This window comes from Cyprinus carpio, chromosome B13 (assembly GCF_018340385.1).
Source record: "Cyprinus carpio isolate SPL01 chromosome B13, ASM1834038v1, whole genome shotgun sequence".
NCBI classification, from domain to species: domain Eukaryota; kingdom Metazoa; phylum Chordata; class Actinopteri; order Cypriniformes; family Cyprinidae; genus Cyprinus; species Cyprinus carpio.
In genome coordinates, this window is record NC_056609.1 from 29464836 (window position 1) to 29487506 (window position 22671).

The window sequence follows — 22671 nt, forward strand, 5'->3', positions numbered from 1 at the left end:
TGCTTATCTCCTTATTATGAATAAAATAAACATTTTACACAGTGTGAGATGAAACCCCAATGTTTTCTCTGTTGTGGATGACCCTGATGAGTGAAAGGCAGCTGTTGATTGATCTGCTAATGAAGCCTGAGACAGACTTCAGCAAACTATCCCCTGAGTTTTCCAGAAGATTGTCTCTCACAGAGCAGATAAAGAGATACAGCTGCCCAACCTTATGACCTCTACCACAAATAAAAAACTTATTGTGTTAGATTTGGTTAATGTTTTTAAAAATACACCTAACCTCCTGGTGAGGCCTGCTTGAACCTTCAAACGGCTCAGAAATTCCAGGCAAGTCTTTGTGAAGCCGTCACACTAATTTGTCTCGAACTTCTAGTTCTTCATTTTATATTTAATACACTTTCAATGCATTTTTAAATGTTGGGATTTTAAAGCATGCCTGGATCAGTTTGGGATTGTATAATTTTGACTCCAGATGGAGGCATTAAACTGAAATGATCTGCATTAAGAGAAACTCCAGGCCTGTGTTGTCTGCTCCTCTCTCCATCCGTTCACTAAAAGCTCTGAGAATAACAGATGAATGATTTCACTCGGGTTATTCGGAGGTCTATCTTCAGCTCTCGAAGGCATCTTTTTACCTTCCAGATGATTCAGGGAATACCAGCAAATGTGAAAAACATCATCTCTCATGTCAGTTCTGTATAATTTCTTGACATCATGTGAAGAGAAACGATGAGAAGGTTTTGCAGATACCAGCACGCAGCATGAACTACGAGCTCACTGCTGATATTTCTATGTTTGAGGTAAATCTGGATGCAGTGACGCATTAAATATGAAACAAGCCATATTATACAGCTCTGTAAGCTCATATAACCGCCTGCCAACAGGGTTTTTTTTTTTTTTTTTTAACAGACACTGTTTAGTAGCTATCCAAGAATTATTATTTTTTTTAATAAGGCAAGACACTACAGACAAAAAACAACAACAAAAACATTGTTTTTCATACAACAATCGATTTTGGGCTATTGTGCTTCCATAACGATTCAGACTGGTATAAAAGAAAACATCCAAAAACTCTTTTAAGTGTTTATTTAATTGCACGTTATCTGTTTGTGTCTGTAGATTTCAATTACAATACTTATTTTTAAATTATTAAAAATTAAATTTTCTTTTCTCTACTTCAGTAACACTTACATACAAAAAAATATTTATACCAAAATATAATTCACTTGATTAATAAAAAATGTGAAATTACACTACATATCCTTAAAGCTGTTTTTAATTATTTTATTTCATTAACACTTACATACACCAGCCTTTACAATTTTATTCCCATCTTCAGTATATTCTGAATCATTTTACAAATGGTTTCGATTATATATCGTTCACATGATTTTATATACTTGTTGAAATGTTTGTTTTTTCGGTCTGTTTATGGTATTTTTGGTGTGATTTAAAAAAAAAAAGAGAATTCCAAAATTCCAAGAACTTTGAACCTGGTTTTCCCAATGCTCAGATTTTTGCTCTAGATATATATGCAAATTAGTGCATCCTTAATCAGATAATGCATTATTTGCATATTTAAATAGTAAGTATGTTGACCTCTTGTAGTCTAACACGTCTCACCTGTAGTGTCTTGCCATTAGAAGTTGCTTTATGTTGATTTGTAAGCACACAGACACATTTGCAATCCTGTTGTAATGTTTTATTGTTCATAAATGAACGTTTCAGTGTAACAGTTTTGGCTTGCAGCTAAGATAAAAGCAGTGGAAAGGATTTCGTGATCTCTCAGCAACAGAGAACGCAAAGCGACCGCAGAGTGACAGAAAGATAGGTAACAAGAGGAAGCACAGGTGAAGCTGCCCTGGCGATTCTCAGACCCTGTGTTCATCTGACATCTGGTGGAGGATCTACACAGCTGTTTATAAAGGACAAGTGAACATGATTAGTGTGTCGTATTGACGAGTGAGGGAAAATGTCAAGAAAACGAAGAGAGATCATGGACATGCATGTGTCAGTGTTCGGTCCAGACGCAGCCGCAGGGATCGCCGCACTTCCTCTTCCTGTCCCAGAGCGAGCGCAGCTCCTGCGGCGAGTGCTGCGGCGAGGACAGCATGTCCACGTAACACTCCTTCTCACACAGCCAGCCTGAATCCTGACAAACACACACTACATTACAACCGGTTAGCGCAGCTCCTGCGGCGTTTTTTTGCCATTACGTTTTATGTATGTCTGTGTCTGTGTGCATAAATATTATACATGTTTATTTAAATATTCTTTGTTTAGACTGTCTTGATTAAAGCTTAATTTAAATATTATATAAAATATATACATATTATATATATATTTTGTTTAGAATGTCTTTATTTATGTTTAATTAATATTTTAGTAATATATAGTAATATAAGTATTTTTGTTTATAAGGTCTTAAATGTTTATTTCAGTTTTTCTATAAATGTATATTTTTATATTATAGTATTTTATTTTGTTTTATAATGATGTAATAAAATATATATATATATATACATATATACATACATACATACATATACAAATATATATACATATACATATACAAATATATTATATTATAGTATTTTAATGTATAATACTGACATACAAACATATATATATATATATACACACACATATACACACTTACACATAATTAATTAATATGTATATAAAATAATATATAAAATCCAAAATAAACATTTATAAAGACATCATGAACAAACAAAAAAAAAAAAACCAAATATTAAACAGGTAGCCTGGTTTCTGAAGTGTGCAGCTGAAAATGAATGTTTTTCACCTGATATTTGTGAGGCCCGACGGCAGCCATCCAGATGCCCATGCTCACATCCTCTCCCTGTGACACACACATTTACCTGCTGAAAACACTCGTGAAGCTACTGTATCCATCATCAATGAATTCAGCAGAGACAGATGGATGAGAGACTCGTGTCCAGAACATATGTGTCCCTGAAGCACAAAATCATTTGTAGCAAAAGCCAAAAATACATTGTATGGGTCAGGATTATCGATTTTTCTTTTTATGACAAAATCATTAGGATATTAAGTAAAGATCATGTTCCATGAAGATATATTGTGTAAATTTCCTACTGTAAATATATATCCAAACTTAATTTTTAATTAGTAATATGATTGCTAAGACATGAAGATATATTGTGTAAATTTCCTACTGTAAATATATATGATTTTTTTTTGCACCCTCAGATTCCAGATTTTTTTCAAATAGTTGTATCTCAGACAAATATTATCCTCCTAACAAACCATACATTTAATGGAGAGATTATTTATTCAGCTTTCAGATGATTTATAAATCTCAATTTTGAAAAACTGACACTTCAGACTGGTTTTGTGCTTCAGGGTCACATATGTGTGAGATTCAGAGTGAATGAAATGGTTACTGACGGATCTGCAAGCACTGATCTCATCTCTGCTAAACTCTGAGGAAAACAAAAGACGCTTTCAAATCATTACTCGGCTAGGAAAAGAAATCATCACTTATCAACAGGTTTCTGATGGTGTCACGCATGTCTTTGTTATTACGGATCTCTTAGAAGTGGTTTAATATAAAACACATGATGTTTGGATCTGTATGGGTATGGGACAGGACCTGGTAAGCTTTGAGATGCTGAGCGTTGCTGGCCAGCCACTGCACCAGATCCCTGGACACCACGTACCCAGAGCCACAGGCGAAGGCCGGATACACTGGACTGGAGTACTCCAGCTCCTGCCACTTACCCACACGATCCACGGCCCAGTTCTGCCTGAAACTGACCAACGACCAAGAATCAGATCAAAACTGATATTTGCCATATTATTTAAATTATTCTTTTACCAGAAAACGCTCGTCACAAAACAATTCATAAAAATTTAAAATAGGCTAAAAATATATGTATAAAAATTTACAAAAAAATATATGTAACAATTTATATTTTTAGATAAGAATAGCAAGTATACAGAAAACGGTTGTCACTTGTACTTTCAGACATATAAAAATTATATGAATATATATTTATATAAATTATATATTTTTAGATAAGAATTACAAGCATACTTCCTTTTGATTAATAATTCTTTTACCAAAAAAATGGTTGTCACTTTAAAATATACATAAAATATAGAATATATAAAAATGCAATATATAATATATATATATATATAATATATATATATATATATATATATATATATATATATATATATATATATATATATATATATATAGTGCTATACAAATATATAAAACTGTAATATAAAATATTTATTAAAAAAATCATAACTTTAGATAATAGCCATACTTTTTTTCTCCAAATGATCCTTTTACCAGAAAATTGTTGTCACTTATATTTTAGACATGCATAAACAGTATAAATACATAAAAATATAAAAGTGTAATATATAAAATATATTTTTAAAAATCATAATTTCAGATAACAAGCATTCTACCGTTCTACTAATTATACAAAATTATCTACAATTTTCTACAATCACGCATTAATTTTATTATTATTTTACCTGAAAATGATTGATACAATATAATATTATATATACAGTACAGACCAAAAGTTTGGAAACATTACTATTTTTAATGTTTTTGAAAGAAGTCTCTTCTGCTCATCAAGCCTGCATTTATTTGATCAAAAATACAGAAAAAACAGTAATATTGTGAAATATTATTACAACTTAAAATAATAGTTTTTCTATTGAATATACTTATAAATAAATAAATATTCCTGTGATGCAAAGCTGAATTTTCAGCATCATTACTCCAGCCTTCAGTGTCACATGTAACATCCAGTCTATCACATGATCATTTAGAAATCATTCTAATATTCTGATTTATTATGAGTGTTGGAAACAGTTCTGCTGTCTAATATATTTGATGAATAAAAGGTTAAAAAGAACTGCATTTATTCAAAATAAAAATAAAAATTCGAAATAATATATATTCTAATAATATATTTTCTTTACTATCACTTTTTATCAATTTAACACATCCTTGCTGAATAAAAGTATTGATTTTATTTAAAAAAAAGAAAGAAAAAAAATTACTGACCAGTAGTGTATATTGTTATTACAAAATATTTATATTTTAAAAACATAGCTTCTTTTTTTTTTTTTTTTTTTTACTTTTTATTCATCAAAGTATCCTAAAAAAGTATCACATGTTCTGAAAAAATATTAAGCAGCAGAACTGTTTCCAACTTTGATAATGAATCATCATATTAGAATGATTTCTAAAGGATCATGTGAGAATGATCCTAAAAATTCAGCTTTTGCATCACAGAAATAAATGATCATTTAAAGTATAATAAATTTAAAAACAATTATTTTAAATTGTAATAATATATCACAATATTACAATTTTTTTTCTGTATTTTTGATCAAATAAATGCAGGCTTGATGAGCAGAAGAAACTTCTTTCAAAAACATTAAAAATAGTAATGTTTCCAAACTTTTGACCTGTACTGTATATATATATATATAAAATATGATAATTACACTGATATAAATTTAAAGTGTTTATTTAGAGCAATTAAACTTATAGCAATCAATCTTTTAAGATTAAAGCCCCGTTCACACAAGAATGATAACTATAAAGATAACGATATTAGCGTCCACACCAGTGAATGATATCTTCTGTTATTCTAAGCACACATGCGTCCGCCGCTTTAAACTCTCGAGCGTGTTACAGCAGGACTGATTCTGATTGGGTGTCGATGTTTGTATCACTCATGAAAAGTGATTCCATTGATATCGTTTCTCTGTCTTTATCCTCATAGTTGTGGTGTGGACCCTGCTGTTCGTTAATACTGAGAACGATCTTTAGAACTATATCTCTATCGTTATCATGCTTGGTGTGAACGGGCCTGAACTGTCAGGACGAATCTATAATTCAGAGCCGGATCTTTTTGCTCTCTCTAATTCCTCTGTTTTGTTGAGCTGCGCTGTATATTTGGAGAGCGGGAGGACTCACTTTCCCCACCACAGGCTGCTCTGTGAGAGGCGTGTGCGCTCCGTCTTCAGCAGGACGGCATCCACGTCGATATAGCAATCATCATCTGTCTTCAGCAGCAGCTTGAAATCAGCGTTTCCCACCGACCTGTTCACACGCTTCATTACAAACCCCTCATTCACAAGACAACAGTTCCCATAGTAACCCGTTACTGACTGACTGACAGGCAGATTTCTGTCCATTAGGAAATGTTAATTCATTAATTAATCAGTCTTACAGCATTAAATTGATCAAAAGCGACAGTAAATACATTTGAAGTGTTAAAAAAGATTGATATATAATGTGTCCTTGTTAACATACTATTATAGTTCTCATGTAAAAAAATATTTTCAATTAGTTTTTATTTTTATTTATTCATTTCCTTGTAATTTTTGTTTAGTTTTAGTAATTTTGTTGTGTTTTTGTCCTTTTTGTTAGTTTCAATTCAGTTTTATTTCATTATTTCAGTACATTAAACATGCAAAATCTTTAAATATTTTTAATTAATTATTAATCGTTCATCATTTTATTTTAAGTAACAAACCGTTTCAGTTTTTGTTTAAGTTATTTAGTTTTAGTTTCAGTTAGCTACAAAAATCTGATGGATGTATTTTAAAATACTAAAATATTTTAATATTAAGTTTTTATATTATTAAATAGCAGGTTATGGCCAACTAGTCAGTCCAAAAATAAATAAATAAAAAATAGTGGCAAAGTTGTTGCTTCTCACAAATCTGCAAAACAATATTCCTGGAGAACGAGGTCTGAGAGGAGATTGGGTGCAGCACTAACCATTTATAAAACTGCAGCAGTTTTAAAGGCACGTTCCTGTAGGTGTCCACCACTTCCACAAACACCATGTCTCCATGTCTGAGACTCTCCTCCCGCAGGGCCTCGTCCTCCGCTCTCAGCTGAGCCTCGCGGATCCGCTGGCGTCCGGCTCGCCCGCGCAACAGCTCCGACAACACCTGCACATCTGAGAGAGAGAGAGAGAGAGAGACAGAGAGACATAGAGAGAGAGAGAGAGAGACAGAGAGAGAGAGAGACACACAGAGAGAGAGAGAGAGAGAGAGAGAGAGAGACACAGAGAGAGAGAGAGAGAGGGGGGGAGAGGAGAGGGTGGTGAAAAGGTGGTGGAGAAGAGAGAGAGAGAGAAATGGATGGATGTGGAATTCTCACAATGATTTTGCTGGTGAATTAAGCTTCATGAACATTCTATATGATTTTGTCACAATAATTCTGATGCACTTTTTGTTTGGTTTCTTAAAGAGTGTTATAATGGTGCATATAAATTTGAATGTTTCATCGATCATTATTACATATTCATGTCTTCAGCGACCCGGACCTATATATCCAGCACAGATGGATCTCTAACTGCTGCAATAGCAAAAAAAAAAAAAAACTCTCTTGGTATTTTAAGAACAATTACAGAAGAATAAAATAAAGCATATTTTGTTACCTTTTGAAACTTAGAAGGGTTCAGTTCAGCAGATGCATTAAATTGTTCAAAAGTGACAGTACAGACATTCATAACGTTAAAAAACATTTCCATTTCAAATAAATGCTGTCCTTTTGAACTTTCTATTTGTCAAAGAATCATGAAAAATAAAATGTATCACCATTTCCACAAAAATATTGTGCAGCACAACTGTTTTCAACATTGATAATAATCAGAAATGTTTCCTGAGCAGCAAATCATCATATTAGAATGATTTCTGAAGATCATGTGACACTGAAGACTGGAGTAATGATGCTGAAAATACAGCTGCGCATCACAGAAACTGACCCAAACTTTTGAATGGTAGTGTATGTATATTCATTTCTATTTCATGGTGTCACAAGCTGAAATCCATTAATTTATTGATCACAGAACACAAACACTACATAACTGATCTCATCGTACCGTACACTGAAAAAGTGAATCCTCCAGCTAAGCCCGGGAAGCCCAAAGCGCTCCTGTGAGGCAACGTTCCCTCCTCTATCTGAAGAAATACAGAAAACAACCATTAAACATACTGCTGAAGTGTTATGTTTTAAAAAAAAGTAGTGATGTTTGCTAAGACAAGCATCACTATTGCTCATACTTTAAGTTATTTAAAATACAAAAGAGCCATTTCTACAGACCATAATATCACAGAGACTCGTTATTTGGGCCATTAAAGGTATAGTTCACCCAAAAATGAAAATTAGCTGAAAATGTGCTCACCCTCGGTTCATCCAAGATCAGGATGAGTTTGTTTCTTCATCAGATTTGGAGAAATGTAGCATTGCATCAGTGTCTCAGCAATGGATGCTCTGCAGTGAATGGGTGCCGTCAGAATGAGAGTCCAAACAGCAGATAAAAACATCACAATAATCCACAAGTAATCCACAGCACTCCAGTTAATTTCTTGAGAAGTTGCATGTTTGTAAGAAACAAATCCATTATTAAGACATAATTGAAACTGTTGCGTCTGGACAAAATATGAGTCCATAATTCATAATAATAATAAACTTCCTCCAGTGAAAAAGTGCATCTCCTGTTGTCTCTCACATCAAAATCCAGACACATATTTGTTTAGAGCTGTTTAAACGCTGCTTGATCTGTGCAGATTTCTCTCCTGATTCACACCAGAACACTTTTTCACTGGAGGAAGAGTTATTATGGATTATGAACTCATATTTTAGCAGGAAGCAAATGTTTAAAGTTAAAAACCTGCTGGATTTGTTTCATCTTTGGTCTTCTCCAGATGTTAACTGATATACTGGAGTGCTGTGGATTACTTGTGGATTACTGTGATGTTTTTATCAGCTGTTTGGACTCTCATTCTGACGGCACCCATTCACCGCAGAGCATCCATCGCTGAGACACTGATGCAATGCTACATTTCTACAGATCTGAAACTTATCTACATTGTGGATGGCCTGAGGGTGAATCATTTTAAGCACATGTTAATTTTTGGGTGAGCTATGACTTTAAGAAACCCTCCAGAACACCTAAAGCATCACAATGGGCCGTTTTGCACATTCATACACGCTTTAAGCGTTCTGCTGTAATACAACCAAATGAACAGAAGTTGTTTCCCTCACAGATCCGAACTTGAGCACCCCTCCTCCGTTACTCAGGTGGACCGCAGACGTGTTGACAGACATCAGGCCCGTCGAGTCCTGAGCCTCCCACAGAAGAGTGCCCTCAAAACCCTGTTCACAAACATCACGTCCTCCAGCGTGAGTGAAATCAGCAGCGGCAGTAACGTGCCATTCAGCGTTCAACTACATTCATGATGTTTAAACACTAATTAGTCGTTAGTGTAGCTGGTTTCCTGTAAATGCTCTTTTCTCCTCGTGTCACCTTGGGAAGAATGAACTGCTCGACGGGTTTGTAAAACATCCCCCCCACACGTGTGCCTGGACTCAGTGCGCTGAAGCGAGCGGTGACCACCGGCTCCTGCAAACACACACACACACACACACACACACACACACACACACACACACACACACACACAGACTGTATTTGCTCAGCTGCAGACAGTGATGTTCTCAGAATAAACCATCATGACATGCACAAGTCGATATGTGATTTCTGTATCCTCAAGACACCATGTCATTTTTCTGAACCAAGAAATGTCATTTCCATCACATCACACATAATCTGTTTATTTTGAAATTCTGTGGTGGTAATTGCATTTTAAGAATAAAATGTGTCCCGTTAAGGCTATTTTATACAATCCTAAATGCACGCACATAATATTCTTACATTTTTGCATGGCCAATTTATTTTATTACAAAAAATAATAATAATAATAATTAAAAAAAAAAACATTTTCTGAACCAGCAAATATTTTTTCCATCAAATTTAATTTTTATTAATAAATATTCTGTAAAGCGCAAAAAAAAAATTTTTTTTTTTTTTTTTTTTTTGTATATGTATTTGTGTATTTCTTAACATAGCTTTTTTTATTTTAATAAATTTTTTTTAAAAAATCCTCTCTCTTTCTCTATTAATGAATATATATATATATATAATTTACACATGTAATTTAAATTCATTCTGTGGCAGTAAGGTTATTTATTAAGGCTATTTTTTTAACATCCTAGATACATGCAAAAAATATTCTTTAATTCATAATTTGACAGCTGATGAAAAAAAAAAATCTCAGGTTTTTAGATAGCTTATTATATAAATAAATACTGAAATTCTTAATCAAAGATTATCATGTTTTAAAATATAATTTTACTTTATGATAGATGTTCATATTTTCAAAGTGAACATCTGGGTCTTGGTTAAGAGTAAAAAAACAATAAAAATAAAATGCATTTTACAAGAAGAAAGTGCATGAATGATGATTAAAAAGCATAATGAAAAACCTAGTTTTAATCTGAACTTCTTATAACAAAAGGAGAAAAGACTGAAAAATAAACCCCGGGACATAAAGCATCCTGTGCAGTGATTTTCTGCTGAAAATATTTTCCCAAAACCAATGGCTTTAAATGCTATAATAAAATAATTCACCAAAACGAGCACAAATACAGTACCTTGTGCATTTTTAACACATGCAACGTTACTGGACTTACTGGTAAAATACAATCATAATATGTGACCCTGGAGCACAAAAGCAGTCTTAAGTCTCTGGGGTATATTTGTAGCAATAACCTAAAAAACATTGTATGGATCAAAATTATCGATTTTTCTTTTATGCCAAAAATCATTCGGATATTAAGTAAAGATCATGTTCCATGAAGATATTTTGTGAATTTCCTACCGTAAATATATCAGAACTTAATTTTTGATTAGTAATATGCATTGCTAAGAACTTCATTTGAACAACTTTAAAGATGATTTTCTCAATATTTCGATTTTTTTTGCACCCTCAGATTCCAGATTTTCAAATAGTTGTATCTCAGATAAATATTGTCAGATCCGTCACGATCATAACAAACCATACATCAATGGAAAGATGATTTATTCAGCTTTCAGATGATGTATAAATCTCAATTTTGAAAAATTGACACTTTAGACTGGTTTTGTGGTCCAGGGTCACATATGGCTATTATTGATTTCTGTCTTATCATTTCCCGATCCGTATCATCCCATCAGTCTGCTGACTTCGACGAAGTGTGGAAATGTATGAGGCATTAGGCGACGTGAGATTGCATCACCGTCGACCTCTGCACTCATCGAATGAAAGATCAGAGAGACTCCACAATCAAAGGCACTGATGGAGAAGACTTTATTGAATTTGCTCTCCGCACATTTATCTCTACAGCTCGTGGACTGAGCGATACGTCTCTTGACTCGTGTTGCACGCTGCCGTCTCCAGTACATTTATCAAATAAATGAGTAATGTCTAGCGGGATGATGAAAACTCACCTTAAGAAGCCAACAGGATATTTTGGGTTTCTCTCGGGGCAAGAACAAATTGAATGACTTTACAAAGTGCAATCGGAGTTTCTAAAAGAGTGTAATGGAGGACGACTGTTCGGTGCATATTTTACAGCTTCAGTGGCTCGTGATCTGAAAATGGGTCACAGGTCTGTTCTGATCAGGTCTGAGAACGTATCAACTTTTAATGGGAAGAAATCTTGGACAGGATGTGACGACCTCACCAGCTTATTTGATTTATAATATTGTTAAGTTATGATTTAAATAATTATACATTTTTATTTTGTTTAGTTTAGTAGCAGGAAAATAATCTAAATTCTTTTAGAAAAATAAAACCATTATTATTATTATTATTATTATTATTAATGTATTAACAACAACAACAACAACAATTTAAATTAAAATAACAACAATCATAATAACAATTATTTAATTATATTTTAATTTTGTTTTTCTAACAATTGTAACAATAATCATATCGTATAATCATATAACACTTGTAAAAATAATAATAATAATAATAATGGTTTTATTTTTATTATGAATGGATTATATTTTATAATTATTATTAAGTAATGTGATGTAATTCCATAATAACAATAATAGTTATTATATATGCCTTATTCCTTGAACATAAAGAAAATACAACCCAGAAGACGTCTGCATTGAGCACAAAACCATCTAAAGTCAAGCTGATGTTTAGACATTTACAAAGTTGTCATTTTTCATATGTTCTCTGTTATGTTCATAACTGAGCATACTGTTGGTTATGTGAAGTTCATTGTAATATTTATCATTTCCATTTGATTTTAAATGAATTGGTGTTTTGTTTTTGCGTTTGCAGTGTAATTATAAACCTCCTGTACGGTGATGTTGTGTCTGATGTAGTGCTGAGACTCCAGACTGTGTGCGCGCTCGTACCTCCTGGTCCACCTGGAAGAGCCGCACGGAGACGTTGCCCCTGAAGTCGCCTCGCGGTCCGTTGGGAAAGACGCCCAGCTGAGTGATGACCACCGAGTGAAGGACCTTGAAGTCCAGACTGACGGCGGAGACATCGGAGGGCAGCAGCGCAGACGGGTCAGGAACGCTCAACACAGCCATCTCCTGCCCAGCAGCTGCAGCAGAGGTCACGCAATCATTCACACTTCTGCTTAAATACTCTAATACCTTCAGCAGGCAAATATCAATTCTTCAGAAGAAAATAAAACCATTAATAATAATAATAAAAATGGTTTTATTTTATTATATATTAATTTTTGAGGGGAAATTTAAATTATTAATAATAATATTAATAAATTTGTTTTTATTTTATTATTGATTGTTTTATGTATTCACTAGTGTTATTTAGGGACAATTAATTTAATAATTTAAGATAATCATAATAATTTAAATTGTCTATAATAGTTACAGGTAACAGTTTGGAAACATTACTATAATGTGTGTTGAAAAGAAGGTATTCTGGTCGGAAGAGTCAGCCTGTTTATTATTATCAAAGAATACCAGAACGAAAAACAGGACTAGTTAATATTGTGAAATATTAACTACACACGCAACCTAAAATAAATTAATTGGTGGTGTGAATTTAATATACTTTAAAATTATCAATTTATTTCTATAGCTGTAATTTTGTGGGCAGGCAATTACAAAAGATGATCCTGTTAGCAAACATCATTTTATGATAGTGACATCATTACTCAAAAGTTGGCAAACCTTCTGCTGCTGCGTAATAGTCTACAGTGTCTAATTTTTGAGGAAACTTTGATGATATTATAAAATAAAAAAAAAATATACATCTGAGGATCTGAACATATAACACCGGAGTCAGTAATTTGTTTTCATTTCTTATTTTTTTTAAAATCCAAATACTTTTATTCAGCAAGGATGTGTTTAAATGATAAAAAGTGATAGGAAAGAAAATAGATTACAGATAATATTATTAGAATTTTTTTTATTTTAATTGTCTGAAACTACAACTATTTTAACCTTTTCTTCATCTGGAATATATTAAGACCAGGGAGCAACACTCATAAAATAAATCAGATATATTCTAAATGATATGTGTGATAGATGGATGTTACATGTGACACTGAAAGGGTGGAGTAATGATGCTGAAAAATTACAGCTTGTGAACAGGAAATAGGAATACTTATTTTTTAAACGTATATTCAAATGAAAAAATATATTTAAGGTGTAATAATATCACAAGGTATTAGTTTTTTTTTTTTTTCTGTATTTTTGATCAAATATGAAATGCAGGCTTGAGAGCAGAAGGAAAATCTTTCACAAAACATTAAATAATAGTCAATGTTTCCAAACTCACCTGGACTGTCTCACATGATCTATATAGCTATAATATCCTAATGATTATATGGCATAGTTATCTAGAATACTATATATATAGTATATATATATATTATCTTTTAGATAATACATATATTATAATATCTATATTAGATAATATATTAAATATACAACACACACACCACATAGTACCCAATACAGTCATAGGTCATGGTGTTGTTTGATTTATTTTATTCACCTCTGAAAAAAGGAAATAAATAACTTCTCCATTGATGTATCCGTTGTTAGGAACATTTGTCTGAGATACCCCTAGTTTGAACATCTGGAATATCTGAAGGGTGCAAAAAAAATCTAAAATTGAGCAACATCTTAAAGTTGTTTAAATGGCTCTTAGCAATGCTTTACTAATCACAAATTAAGTTTTGAGATATTTACAGTAGGAAATGTTACAGAAATATCTTCATGGAACATGATCTTTATACATCCTTGATTTTGGGTAATGAAGATTAAACTGATTATTACTTTTTTTACCCCCGCAAGTTTGTGTTGTTAAAACACAGTAGTGGGCGTCTTGAACACATCCTTCCAGAAAATCAGGCTTTAGTAAAATAAAACAATGAACACCATCTTCAGGCTTTAGCGCCGCCTTTTACTTTGAGATCGATCTGAAGTTCAATGCAGATTTAAAATCATAAGAAATAGTTTACCGATACAGTTTTTGAAACCAAATCTTCGCATAACTTCAGGAAACACTGCATCTAACAATGCTTTGATTTAAAAACAAAAAACAAAAGCATATTCATCAACCCAAATACAGTTATCTATTAGCACGTGTCCCATTCTGTGCAACAAACTCCTGAAACATTGTATATTATATTTTTCTCATGAAGTGAGTTTTAGAGATTACGTTTATGTGTTTTGATGAATGCAAAAACCCATGAATTTTGTCATGTGACCAAACCCTGGTTAAATAAACAAATCCGCCCAAGAAGGGTTAAAGATAAAGTCAGCTGTCACGAGCAGACGGAGCTGTTTTCACACGCCGCTGCACAATAATCCAAACATCAGCACTTCAACAGACTCGTCTGCTCTGAACTACTGGCTCTCTTAATTAGAAAGCAGCCATTTATTACCCAGGAGATCAATTGGAGGAACAGAGTCGTTAATAGAGAAACGGACTCGCTGCTTGCCTCGTCCTTGAGACAAAAGCCAATTAAAGGCGGCGCAGACGAGAGACAGGAGCGCACAGATGTGGGCTGAACAGCTTTTAGAGCCACACAGGATCTTCTCGCGCTGTTAAAGGGCTCATTAGCATAACGCTTCACCAATCACCAAGACCAAAGTCCAAAAGAATCCTTCTGAAAGCGTCTTCAAAACGATGAGGCTTGAATTTGAGATTTGGATTGGTATTTGTGTTTCAAATAGTGATGTTGTTTTAATTGGTTTAACGATGCAGGTGATTCATTTTTTAGTTTAGCACACACAAAAGCTCCAGTGCAGGCTGTAACCTGTATCACTATATACAGTACAGGTCAAAAGTTTGGAAACATTACTATTTTTAATGTTTTTGAAAGAAGTCTCTTCTGCTCATCAAGTCTGCATTTATTTGATCTAAAAATACAGAAAAAAACAGTATATTGTGAAATATTATTACCAACTTAAAATAATAGTTTTCTATTTGAATATACTTAAAAAAAAAAATTTATTCCTGTGATGCAAAGCTGAATTTTTCAGCATCATTACTCCAGCCTTCAGTGTCACATGTAACATCCACGTCTATCACATGATCATTTAGAAATCATTCTAATATTCTGATTTATTATGAGTGTTGGAAAAAGTGTGTTGGGTCTAATATATTTGATGAATAAAAGGTTAAAAAGAACTGCATTTATTATAAAAAAAAAAAATCTAATAATATATATTCTAATAATATATTTTTATTTACTATCACTTTTTATCAATTTAACACATCCTTGCTGAATAAAAGTATTGATTTTATTTTTAAAAAGAAAGAAAAAAAAAAACTGAAAAAATTACTGACCAGTAGTGTATATTTTTATTACAAAATATTTATATTTTAAAAACATAGCTTCGTAGGGAATTTTGTTTTTTACTTTTACTTATTATTCATCAAAGTATTCTAAATAAAGTATCACGTTCTGAAAAAATATTAAGCAGCAGAACTGTTTCCAACTTTGATAATGAATCATCATATTAGAATGATTTCTAAAGGCTCATGTGATAATGATCCTAAAAATTCAGCTTTGCATCACAGAAATAAATGAAAATTTAAAGTATGATAAATTTAAAAACCAATTATTTTTAAATTTGTAATAATAATATATTCACACTCTATTACATTTTTTTTTCTGTATTTTTGATCAAATAAATGCAGGCTTGATGAGCAGAAGAAACTTCTTTCAAAAACATTAAAAATAGTAATGTTTCCAAACTTTTGACCTGTACTGTATATATAAAAGCGTTAAATACACTACGTGCATGCAATGTCGTGGTCAGTTAAGTCATGAAGTTACTAAAAAGGCATTTAAAGCTGCCTCAAAATTGTGCATGCATGTAATATGTTATATTTTAAGAACATGTCTCTGAAATGGTTTTCCAAACTGTCCTGAAGCTTCCCGTCACTGTCTCCCTCATCTAACACACACCATTTAACTCATCAGCTCATTAATAGACACTCTGAGGCTTAAGTGGGTCAGAAAAGGTAGAGATTTGAGAGAAAATAAGATGTGTAGCAGACACACGTCACGTTCAGCAGCGGCAGCTCTTAAAGTGACAGCACCTGATAACCAGCTGCTGCGATGATCAAAGAGGAAAAAAAGGAAATCAATAACGTTTATAGCTTTAAGGGGTTCATGTATGTTTAATTTAGAATGTAGTGTTTGATAACTTTCTGTATACTTCTGCTGAAGGGCACAGGGTTTGCCAAATATGAGATGTATTAGAAGGGGTTTATGTGGATTTTTAAATATATTTTTGAGCAGTAAATTCCACGTTGAATCAAAATGTTTCTTTCTAAAGCTACTTTTCTGTAATATTTCTTTAATGCTTTTCACATTCATCACAATAATGACTATCTTCTGGGGGGTAATGTCTCAGGCAAAATGGATGTGCAATTAATTCAATAAATGAATCAGCCGAATCACTGAATTAATTAGATTAGTGGTGTTTGGTGTTCCACGGAAAAAGTTGGATTTTTTTTAAATTTTCAATTTCAAGTGAACTCTTCCTTCAACTGATGATGATGAAGATGTGGTTCAGCCATGACAATGCAGAACAGAAGCTGTTATAACGGGACGTCCCACTGAAATCAGCTGGAAGCCAAAACACGCTGACTATTTAGAAGAGAATCCGAGTGCACACTGTGATTTCAGGCCACATGCTGCGAGATTCATGTCTGAGCGGGGGGGTTATATAAGCCCCACGAAACAGCTGCTCTGAACTGAGGAACATATCAGGGACTCTGACTCTGAGAGGAACTCACCTGTCTCTGTGAGGTTCAGCAGCGAGCAGGAGTACAGGTCTTCACGATCTTCCTCCGGCACAGGACAGCCATGCTCCCCAACGATGAACTTCACCATCACTCTTTCAGATAAAACATCAGACAACATCAGTGCATCCCTCTCAGTACTGACTGGCTAGTAAGTGTGATTTAATTGTTCCCGGTTGCCGAGCAACATCACAATCTGCTGTACCGGTTGAGGTGTGACATTAATGATGTTTGCATACGTGCTTTTTTGATGTGTTTTTATGAGTTTTTTTATATGTGTTTTTATTTTTATTTACTGTGTTTAGCTTTCTGTTTTTTTATCTTAATTTAGTTATGATTTTTTTCTGTTTTTTTTATTTGATCATTTATTTGTTGTCCAATATCTGATCTTTTGATTTGTGTCCATTGGTTTAGATTAAATCAAATTATAAATGTGTGATTTTTGCAGTAATTTATTAACCAGATTATGCTGTATGCATAAGCACATGGCTATTAAAATAAATAAATAAATAAATATTATTATTATTATTTAAAATAGATTTTTTTTTTTATAGTAATTTTGGCCTGCAAAACTTTTTTTTGATTTTTTTTTTATTTTTTAGTATTTTTTTGTAATTTTGGGCTTTATTAAAATTATTTGGCTTTTCATTATTATTTTGCATTTATTTTTTTATTTACATGGTTTTTGTATTTATTTGTTTATATTTTTGGTTTATCACATACCCCTAATTGTCATATTTAAAAATAAAAAGCTATATATATATTATATATATATATATAAATACACATACAATAAATAAATATTAATATTAAACATATACATATAAATACATACACATGTATACATATTTTAATATATATATTTTAAAATATTTACATGTGTATATTTATATTCACAATTGATATTATATATAAATATGTTTAATATAAAAACAACATTTTTCTTAAATATATACATGCATGTGTGTGTATTTATATTTACATAATAAACACAAACAGCACACACACATATATTATGTAAACAAAATCATGATTAATCATCTGACAGCACTAATATATATTTGGTATTTTTTGGCTGCAATAAACTGTCATATTTGAGCTTTTTTTTATCATTTTCCACCCACTCTCTGACCCTTAGAAATAAATGTTATGTTCTTTTTGCTCAAAAAGCTGTGGCCTTCAAACATCCAATGTACAACACTGCAGCTTTTGAAGAGAACATGCAGCGTACTTTCAAACATATTCATTTATTCATAATAAAACTGTGCAGAATTGATTTGCAGCAGCGCTGGGCTGCGATTCGAACATTAAATCATGTTTGACCTATTTTAATGAGCATTTGCCTGAACGATCTTTAACCGTGGAATATTTATAAGGATTTTTATAAGGCTCAATAAAGTTGCAGGCCAAAACAAACAGCAAAAAAAGCCTCAGATCAAGCAGTCAGTTCCTAAAGTCAATATCAGGAGCCTAATCTTCTGAGATGAATCGATGTCTGTCTGAAGTGAGAGTTTAATGAAGCAGGAATCGAAAGATGCACATGCACATGTGTGTTCAGAGTACTGACCGTTTCTGGAAGTGTGGATGGTGTTTCAGGTACCCCAGCCATGTGTCTCTTATAGCCTGCCGGAGCTCATGATGGTGCCGCGCTGACAAAACACCCACCAACACCTCATGCACAGCCTTCTGGTTGTCTGTCAATACAATATTGAACAGAAACACAATAATCAGCACCAAAACAGAGCCGAAAGAAATTCGCCAGTGCTGCCTGCAAATGATTCAAACACGCAAAAAGCCTTTCTAAAAGAACAGTTCATTCAAACATGAACGTCTGCTGAAAATTCACTTATTCACCCTCAGGCCATCCAGGCTTCTTCATGGGAACAGATTTGGAGAAATGTAGCACTGCATCAGTGTCTCATCAATGGATGCTCTGCAGTGAATGGGTGCCGTCAGAATGAGAGTCCAACAACAGCTGAGTAAAAAACATCACAATAATTCCACAGCAGCTCCAGTCCATCAGGTGAACATCTGGAGAAGACAAAAGCTGTTTGGAAGAAACAAATCCAGCATTAAGACGTTTTTAACTTCAAGCCATGCTTCTCCGGCTAATACATAGAGTCCATAATCCATAATAACTTCTTCCTCCAGTGAAGAAAAAGTGCATCTGCTGTTGTCTCTCACATCAAAATCCAGACACATATTTGTTTAGAGCTGACACTGCTTGATCTGTGCAGATTTCTCTCCTGATTCACACCAGAACACTTTTTCACTGGAGGAAGTGTTATTATGGATTTGTTAAAAAAAAAACGTCTTAATGCTGGATTTGTTTCAGCTTCTGTCTTCTCCAGATGTGAACTGATGGACTGGAGTGCTGTGGATTATTGTGATGTTGTTTTTTTTTTTTTTTGACTTTTGGACTGTCGTTCTGTGGTCACTGCAGAGCATCCATTGATGAGACACTGATGCATTACATTTCTCCAAACCTGATCAAGAAACAAACTCCTCTACATCTCGGATGGCCTGAGGATGAGTATTTTCAGCAAATGTTTATTTCTGGGTGAACTATTCCTTTATAAAGGTTTTTCCGGCAGGTTGAAGGCTCAAACACAGAACAGACGATGCAGCGAGATGAAAGTATCCTCTAATGGATCGTCACTTGTGTCCTGTTCCACCGTGTGTGACAAACATCACAGCAAGTGTGTAATGCGCATCTGTGCCTCTGTTGCCAGGTAAACCTCTCCCAGAGTTCAGTGAGGTCTCAGACACTTTCTACCCTCTCTCTTCTATCGTACACAACTTCACGTTCAAATCCGATCACTGGTTAACAAGCTGCCGGCATCTCAGCACACTAATGCAGCCGTCATCTCAGCCCCCCAGCAAAGCCCATTAGTGATATTATAAATAAACTACTGCAAACTCTTCAACATGCTTATAGATCATTAAAGTGCAATGATCAGTGCATTCAGTATTAATGCTCATATGCATGCAGTCTACATTAAAGTCCTGTTTGAACTCAGCATTAAGGGTCTATACATTATATTATACATCAAGCAACAATAATTCTATATATTCTATAACTCTCTCTCTCTCTCTCTCTCTATATATATATGTATATATGAAGAGTTTGGTTCCAAAACGCTATAAAATCATTTTGATTAATTTGAGTAAAAATGTGTTTTCTTTATCAAATGGTAAGATGAAAATCACTATTTTTCTGTTTCAAACTTTTAAACGACATCTTTAGGTTATAACATTAAAAATGCAAATCCAGATTTTGATTTTCAAAGATTTATTATAAAAACTGTTTTTTTTTTTTTTAATGCAATAAATCCATTGACTCAATATAAACGTTATTTTTCATATTGAAACTTTTATTCCCTCTTATGTTAAGCATGAATCGTTCTATAATAATTGGGTGTTAATATTCTTTATGCATTGATTGAATTTTTTTTTTATTCTACATGCACTAAGTGTTAAAAATTTCCTTTGATTTTCAGTAATGGTCTATATGGATACATTTTTTCTATATGAAGTGATAAAATGCAAAGAGTACTTTATGCATTAGCATTATTTATTCACTATCAATGCTCTATATAAACTGATCACCAAGTTTCTATATGCATTAATAATATATTTATATTAATAATTTTTTTATTTGAATAAGTGGGTTGATAAAGAATTTATATGCATTAATTGTTGTGTGTTAATCCACTGTACACTTTCCATTCAACACAAACCGTCATGCCTGACATGAACAGACTAACAGAGGAAGAGAAAGTATCAGGAGTGTAGCGTTACCTGCGGAGCCGAAGCCCAGCAGCAGCGCAGTTCTGTCGGTCCAGCCGAGCCAGTGAAGCAGCGCCGCGAGCACACACGCAGACAGCGCCGCTGCCGCGCTTCTCATGGACGGACGGCTGGGTCCAGACACCGACGCTTAACGGGCTGCGCACACAACGAACGGACCGGCGGAGACTCGACGCGACGCACATCGCTGATGTGACGAGTGTCCGACGCACAGCGTCACGTCTAACTGCACGCTGATGACGACAACACTCGAGCACCCAATAGGAGTGGAGCGGTCGACGCGCTGTGCCTTCTGGGAAATGTAGTTCAATAAGGTTCCTGTTGCCATGAAGATTACGTCAAATAAGCGACTGCCTTTCCTTTTTAACAATAAAAAGTGCATTCGCTTTTAATCGGATTAATATAGAAATCTCTTTTACATGACAAAATAAAATGTTTTCATAATAAAATAATGTGTGTGCGTGTGTATATTTCTGAAATCACTTAATAATGTTATCGGATAATGTATAATGTATGTAATTAATGTGTTTCTTGGGTCTCATTTCTGAAACACAAGCAGAAATGATTTGTTATTCGATAATAAACAACTGCATAAAGTGTCAAAAGAACGATTTACACGAAAAACGGTCTGAAATGTGTCCCTGGAGCACAAAAGCAGTCTTAAGTCTCTGGGGTGTATTTGTAGCAATAGACAAAAATACATTGTATGAGTCAAAATTATCGATTTTTCTTTTATGCCAAAAATCATTAAGATATTAAGTAAAGATCATGTTCCATGAAGATATTTTGTACATTTCCTACAACCGTAAATATATCAAAAACTTAATTTTTGATTAGTAAGATGCATTGCTAATAAATTCATTTGGACAACTTTAAATGTGATTTTCTCAATATTTAGATTTTTTTTGCCACCCTCAGATTCCAGATTTTCAAATAGTTGTATCTCAACCAAATATTATCCTCCTAACAAACCATACATCAATGGAAAGATTATTTATTCAGATTTCTAGATGTATAAATCTCAGTTTTGAAAAACTGACACTTAAGACTGGTTTTGTGCTCCAGGGTCACAAATATATAGTGTACATAAACAGCGTTGTCATGTTGTCATGATTATTTCATAATCACAAATATAGAGTATGCAATACTCTGTTGCACCGCTAGGTGTCACCCCTGACCTCACAATATTATAAACTTGTGTTATTGTCAGAGCAAACATATTAAATCAAGCATATCATTCTCATAATGCATGCAAGCACACTAACTATTGAATGCAGACAGTTTTAAAATGTTTATTAATTTGTACAACTGCACAGATCTAAACATTCAGACTTCTAAAAGAGAAAAGTGCAGAAAAGCACCAACAAATCCATACATTTAGGCATCGATTCAATTACAAGGTATCTCAAAGTTCTAATATTTAAACAGGGTAATCAGTCCATGCAAGTTATGTTTTTATAATAATAATAATAATAATAATAATAATATTTAAAAGTTCATTTACATTTTGGGGATTAATTGTACAGTAATTCTGTAGAAATCAGCTGGACTCCATTTAATTCGCTTTGAAAACCAACAAACCCTCATTCTCACTGAACACATGGAGCACTAGCGCTGTTATAAAAGTAAATATTAAGCGTTTAGAACACAATATCATTTTAAATA

At 33.3% G+C, this 22671-nt stretch overlaps 1 protein-coding gene across 6 annotated transcripts; it reads right to left on the reverse strand.

Annotated features, from left to right (window-relative positions):
- Nucleotides 1-1690: 1690 nt before the first annotated feature.
- b3galnt2 (beta-1,3-N-acetylgalactosaminyltransferase 2) lies at nucleotides 1691-21240 on the reverse strand. 6 transcript variants are annotated; one of them, XM_042737584.1, is made up of 13 exons: nucleotides 21001-21240; nucleotides 18767-18893; nucleotides 17194-17294; nucleotides 12312-12505; nucleotides 9357-9452; nucleotides 9068-9205; nucleotides 7929-8007; nucleotides 6818-7001; nucleotides 6008-6133; nucleotides 3641-3800; nucleotides 2813-2869; nucleotides 2010-2148; nucleotides 1691-1918 (listed from the first exon to the last, which is right to left on the reverse strand). In XM_042737584.1, exons 1-13 carry the CDS (start codon nucleotides 21104-21106, stop codon nucleotides 1911-1913), a joined length of 1515 nt encoding a protein of 504 aa, XP_042593518.1. In that variant the 5' UTR covers nucleotides 21107-21240; the 3' UTR covers nucleotides 1691-1910. The 6 variants fall into 6 exon arrangements, with proteins under 6 accessions (XP_042593518.1, XP_042593520.1, XP_042593515.1 ...); XM_042737586.1 differs by having other exon boundaries at nucleotides 2010-2155; nucleotides 21001-21237; XM_042737581.1 differs by having other exon boundaries at nucleotides 1691-2148.
- Nucleotides 21241-22671: the final 1431 nt, after the last annotated feature.

Coding starts and splice junctions, on each gene's coding strand:
- b3galnt2 (XM_042737581.1), bottom strand. CDS start 21,106: ATGAGAAGCGCGGCAGCGGCGCTGTCTGCGTGTGTGCTCGCGGCGCTG. Junction 2,870..3,640: donor AGCATCTCAAAGCTTACCAG/GTCCTGTCCCAT, acceptor TGTGTGTCACAG/GGAGAGGATGTGAGCATGGG. Junction 2,149..2,812: donor TCGGGCCTCACAAATATCAG/GTGAAAAACATT, acceptor GTCAGGATTCAG/GCTGGCTGTGTGAGAAGGAG.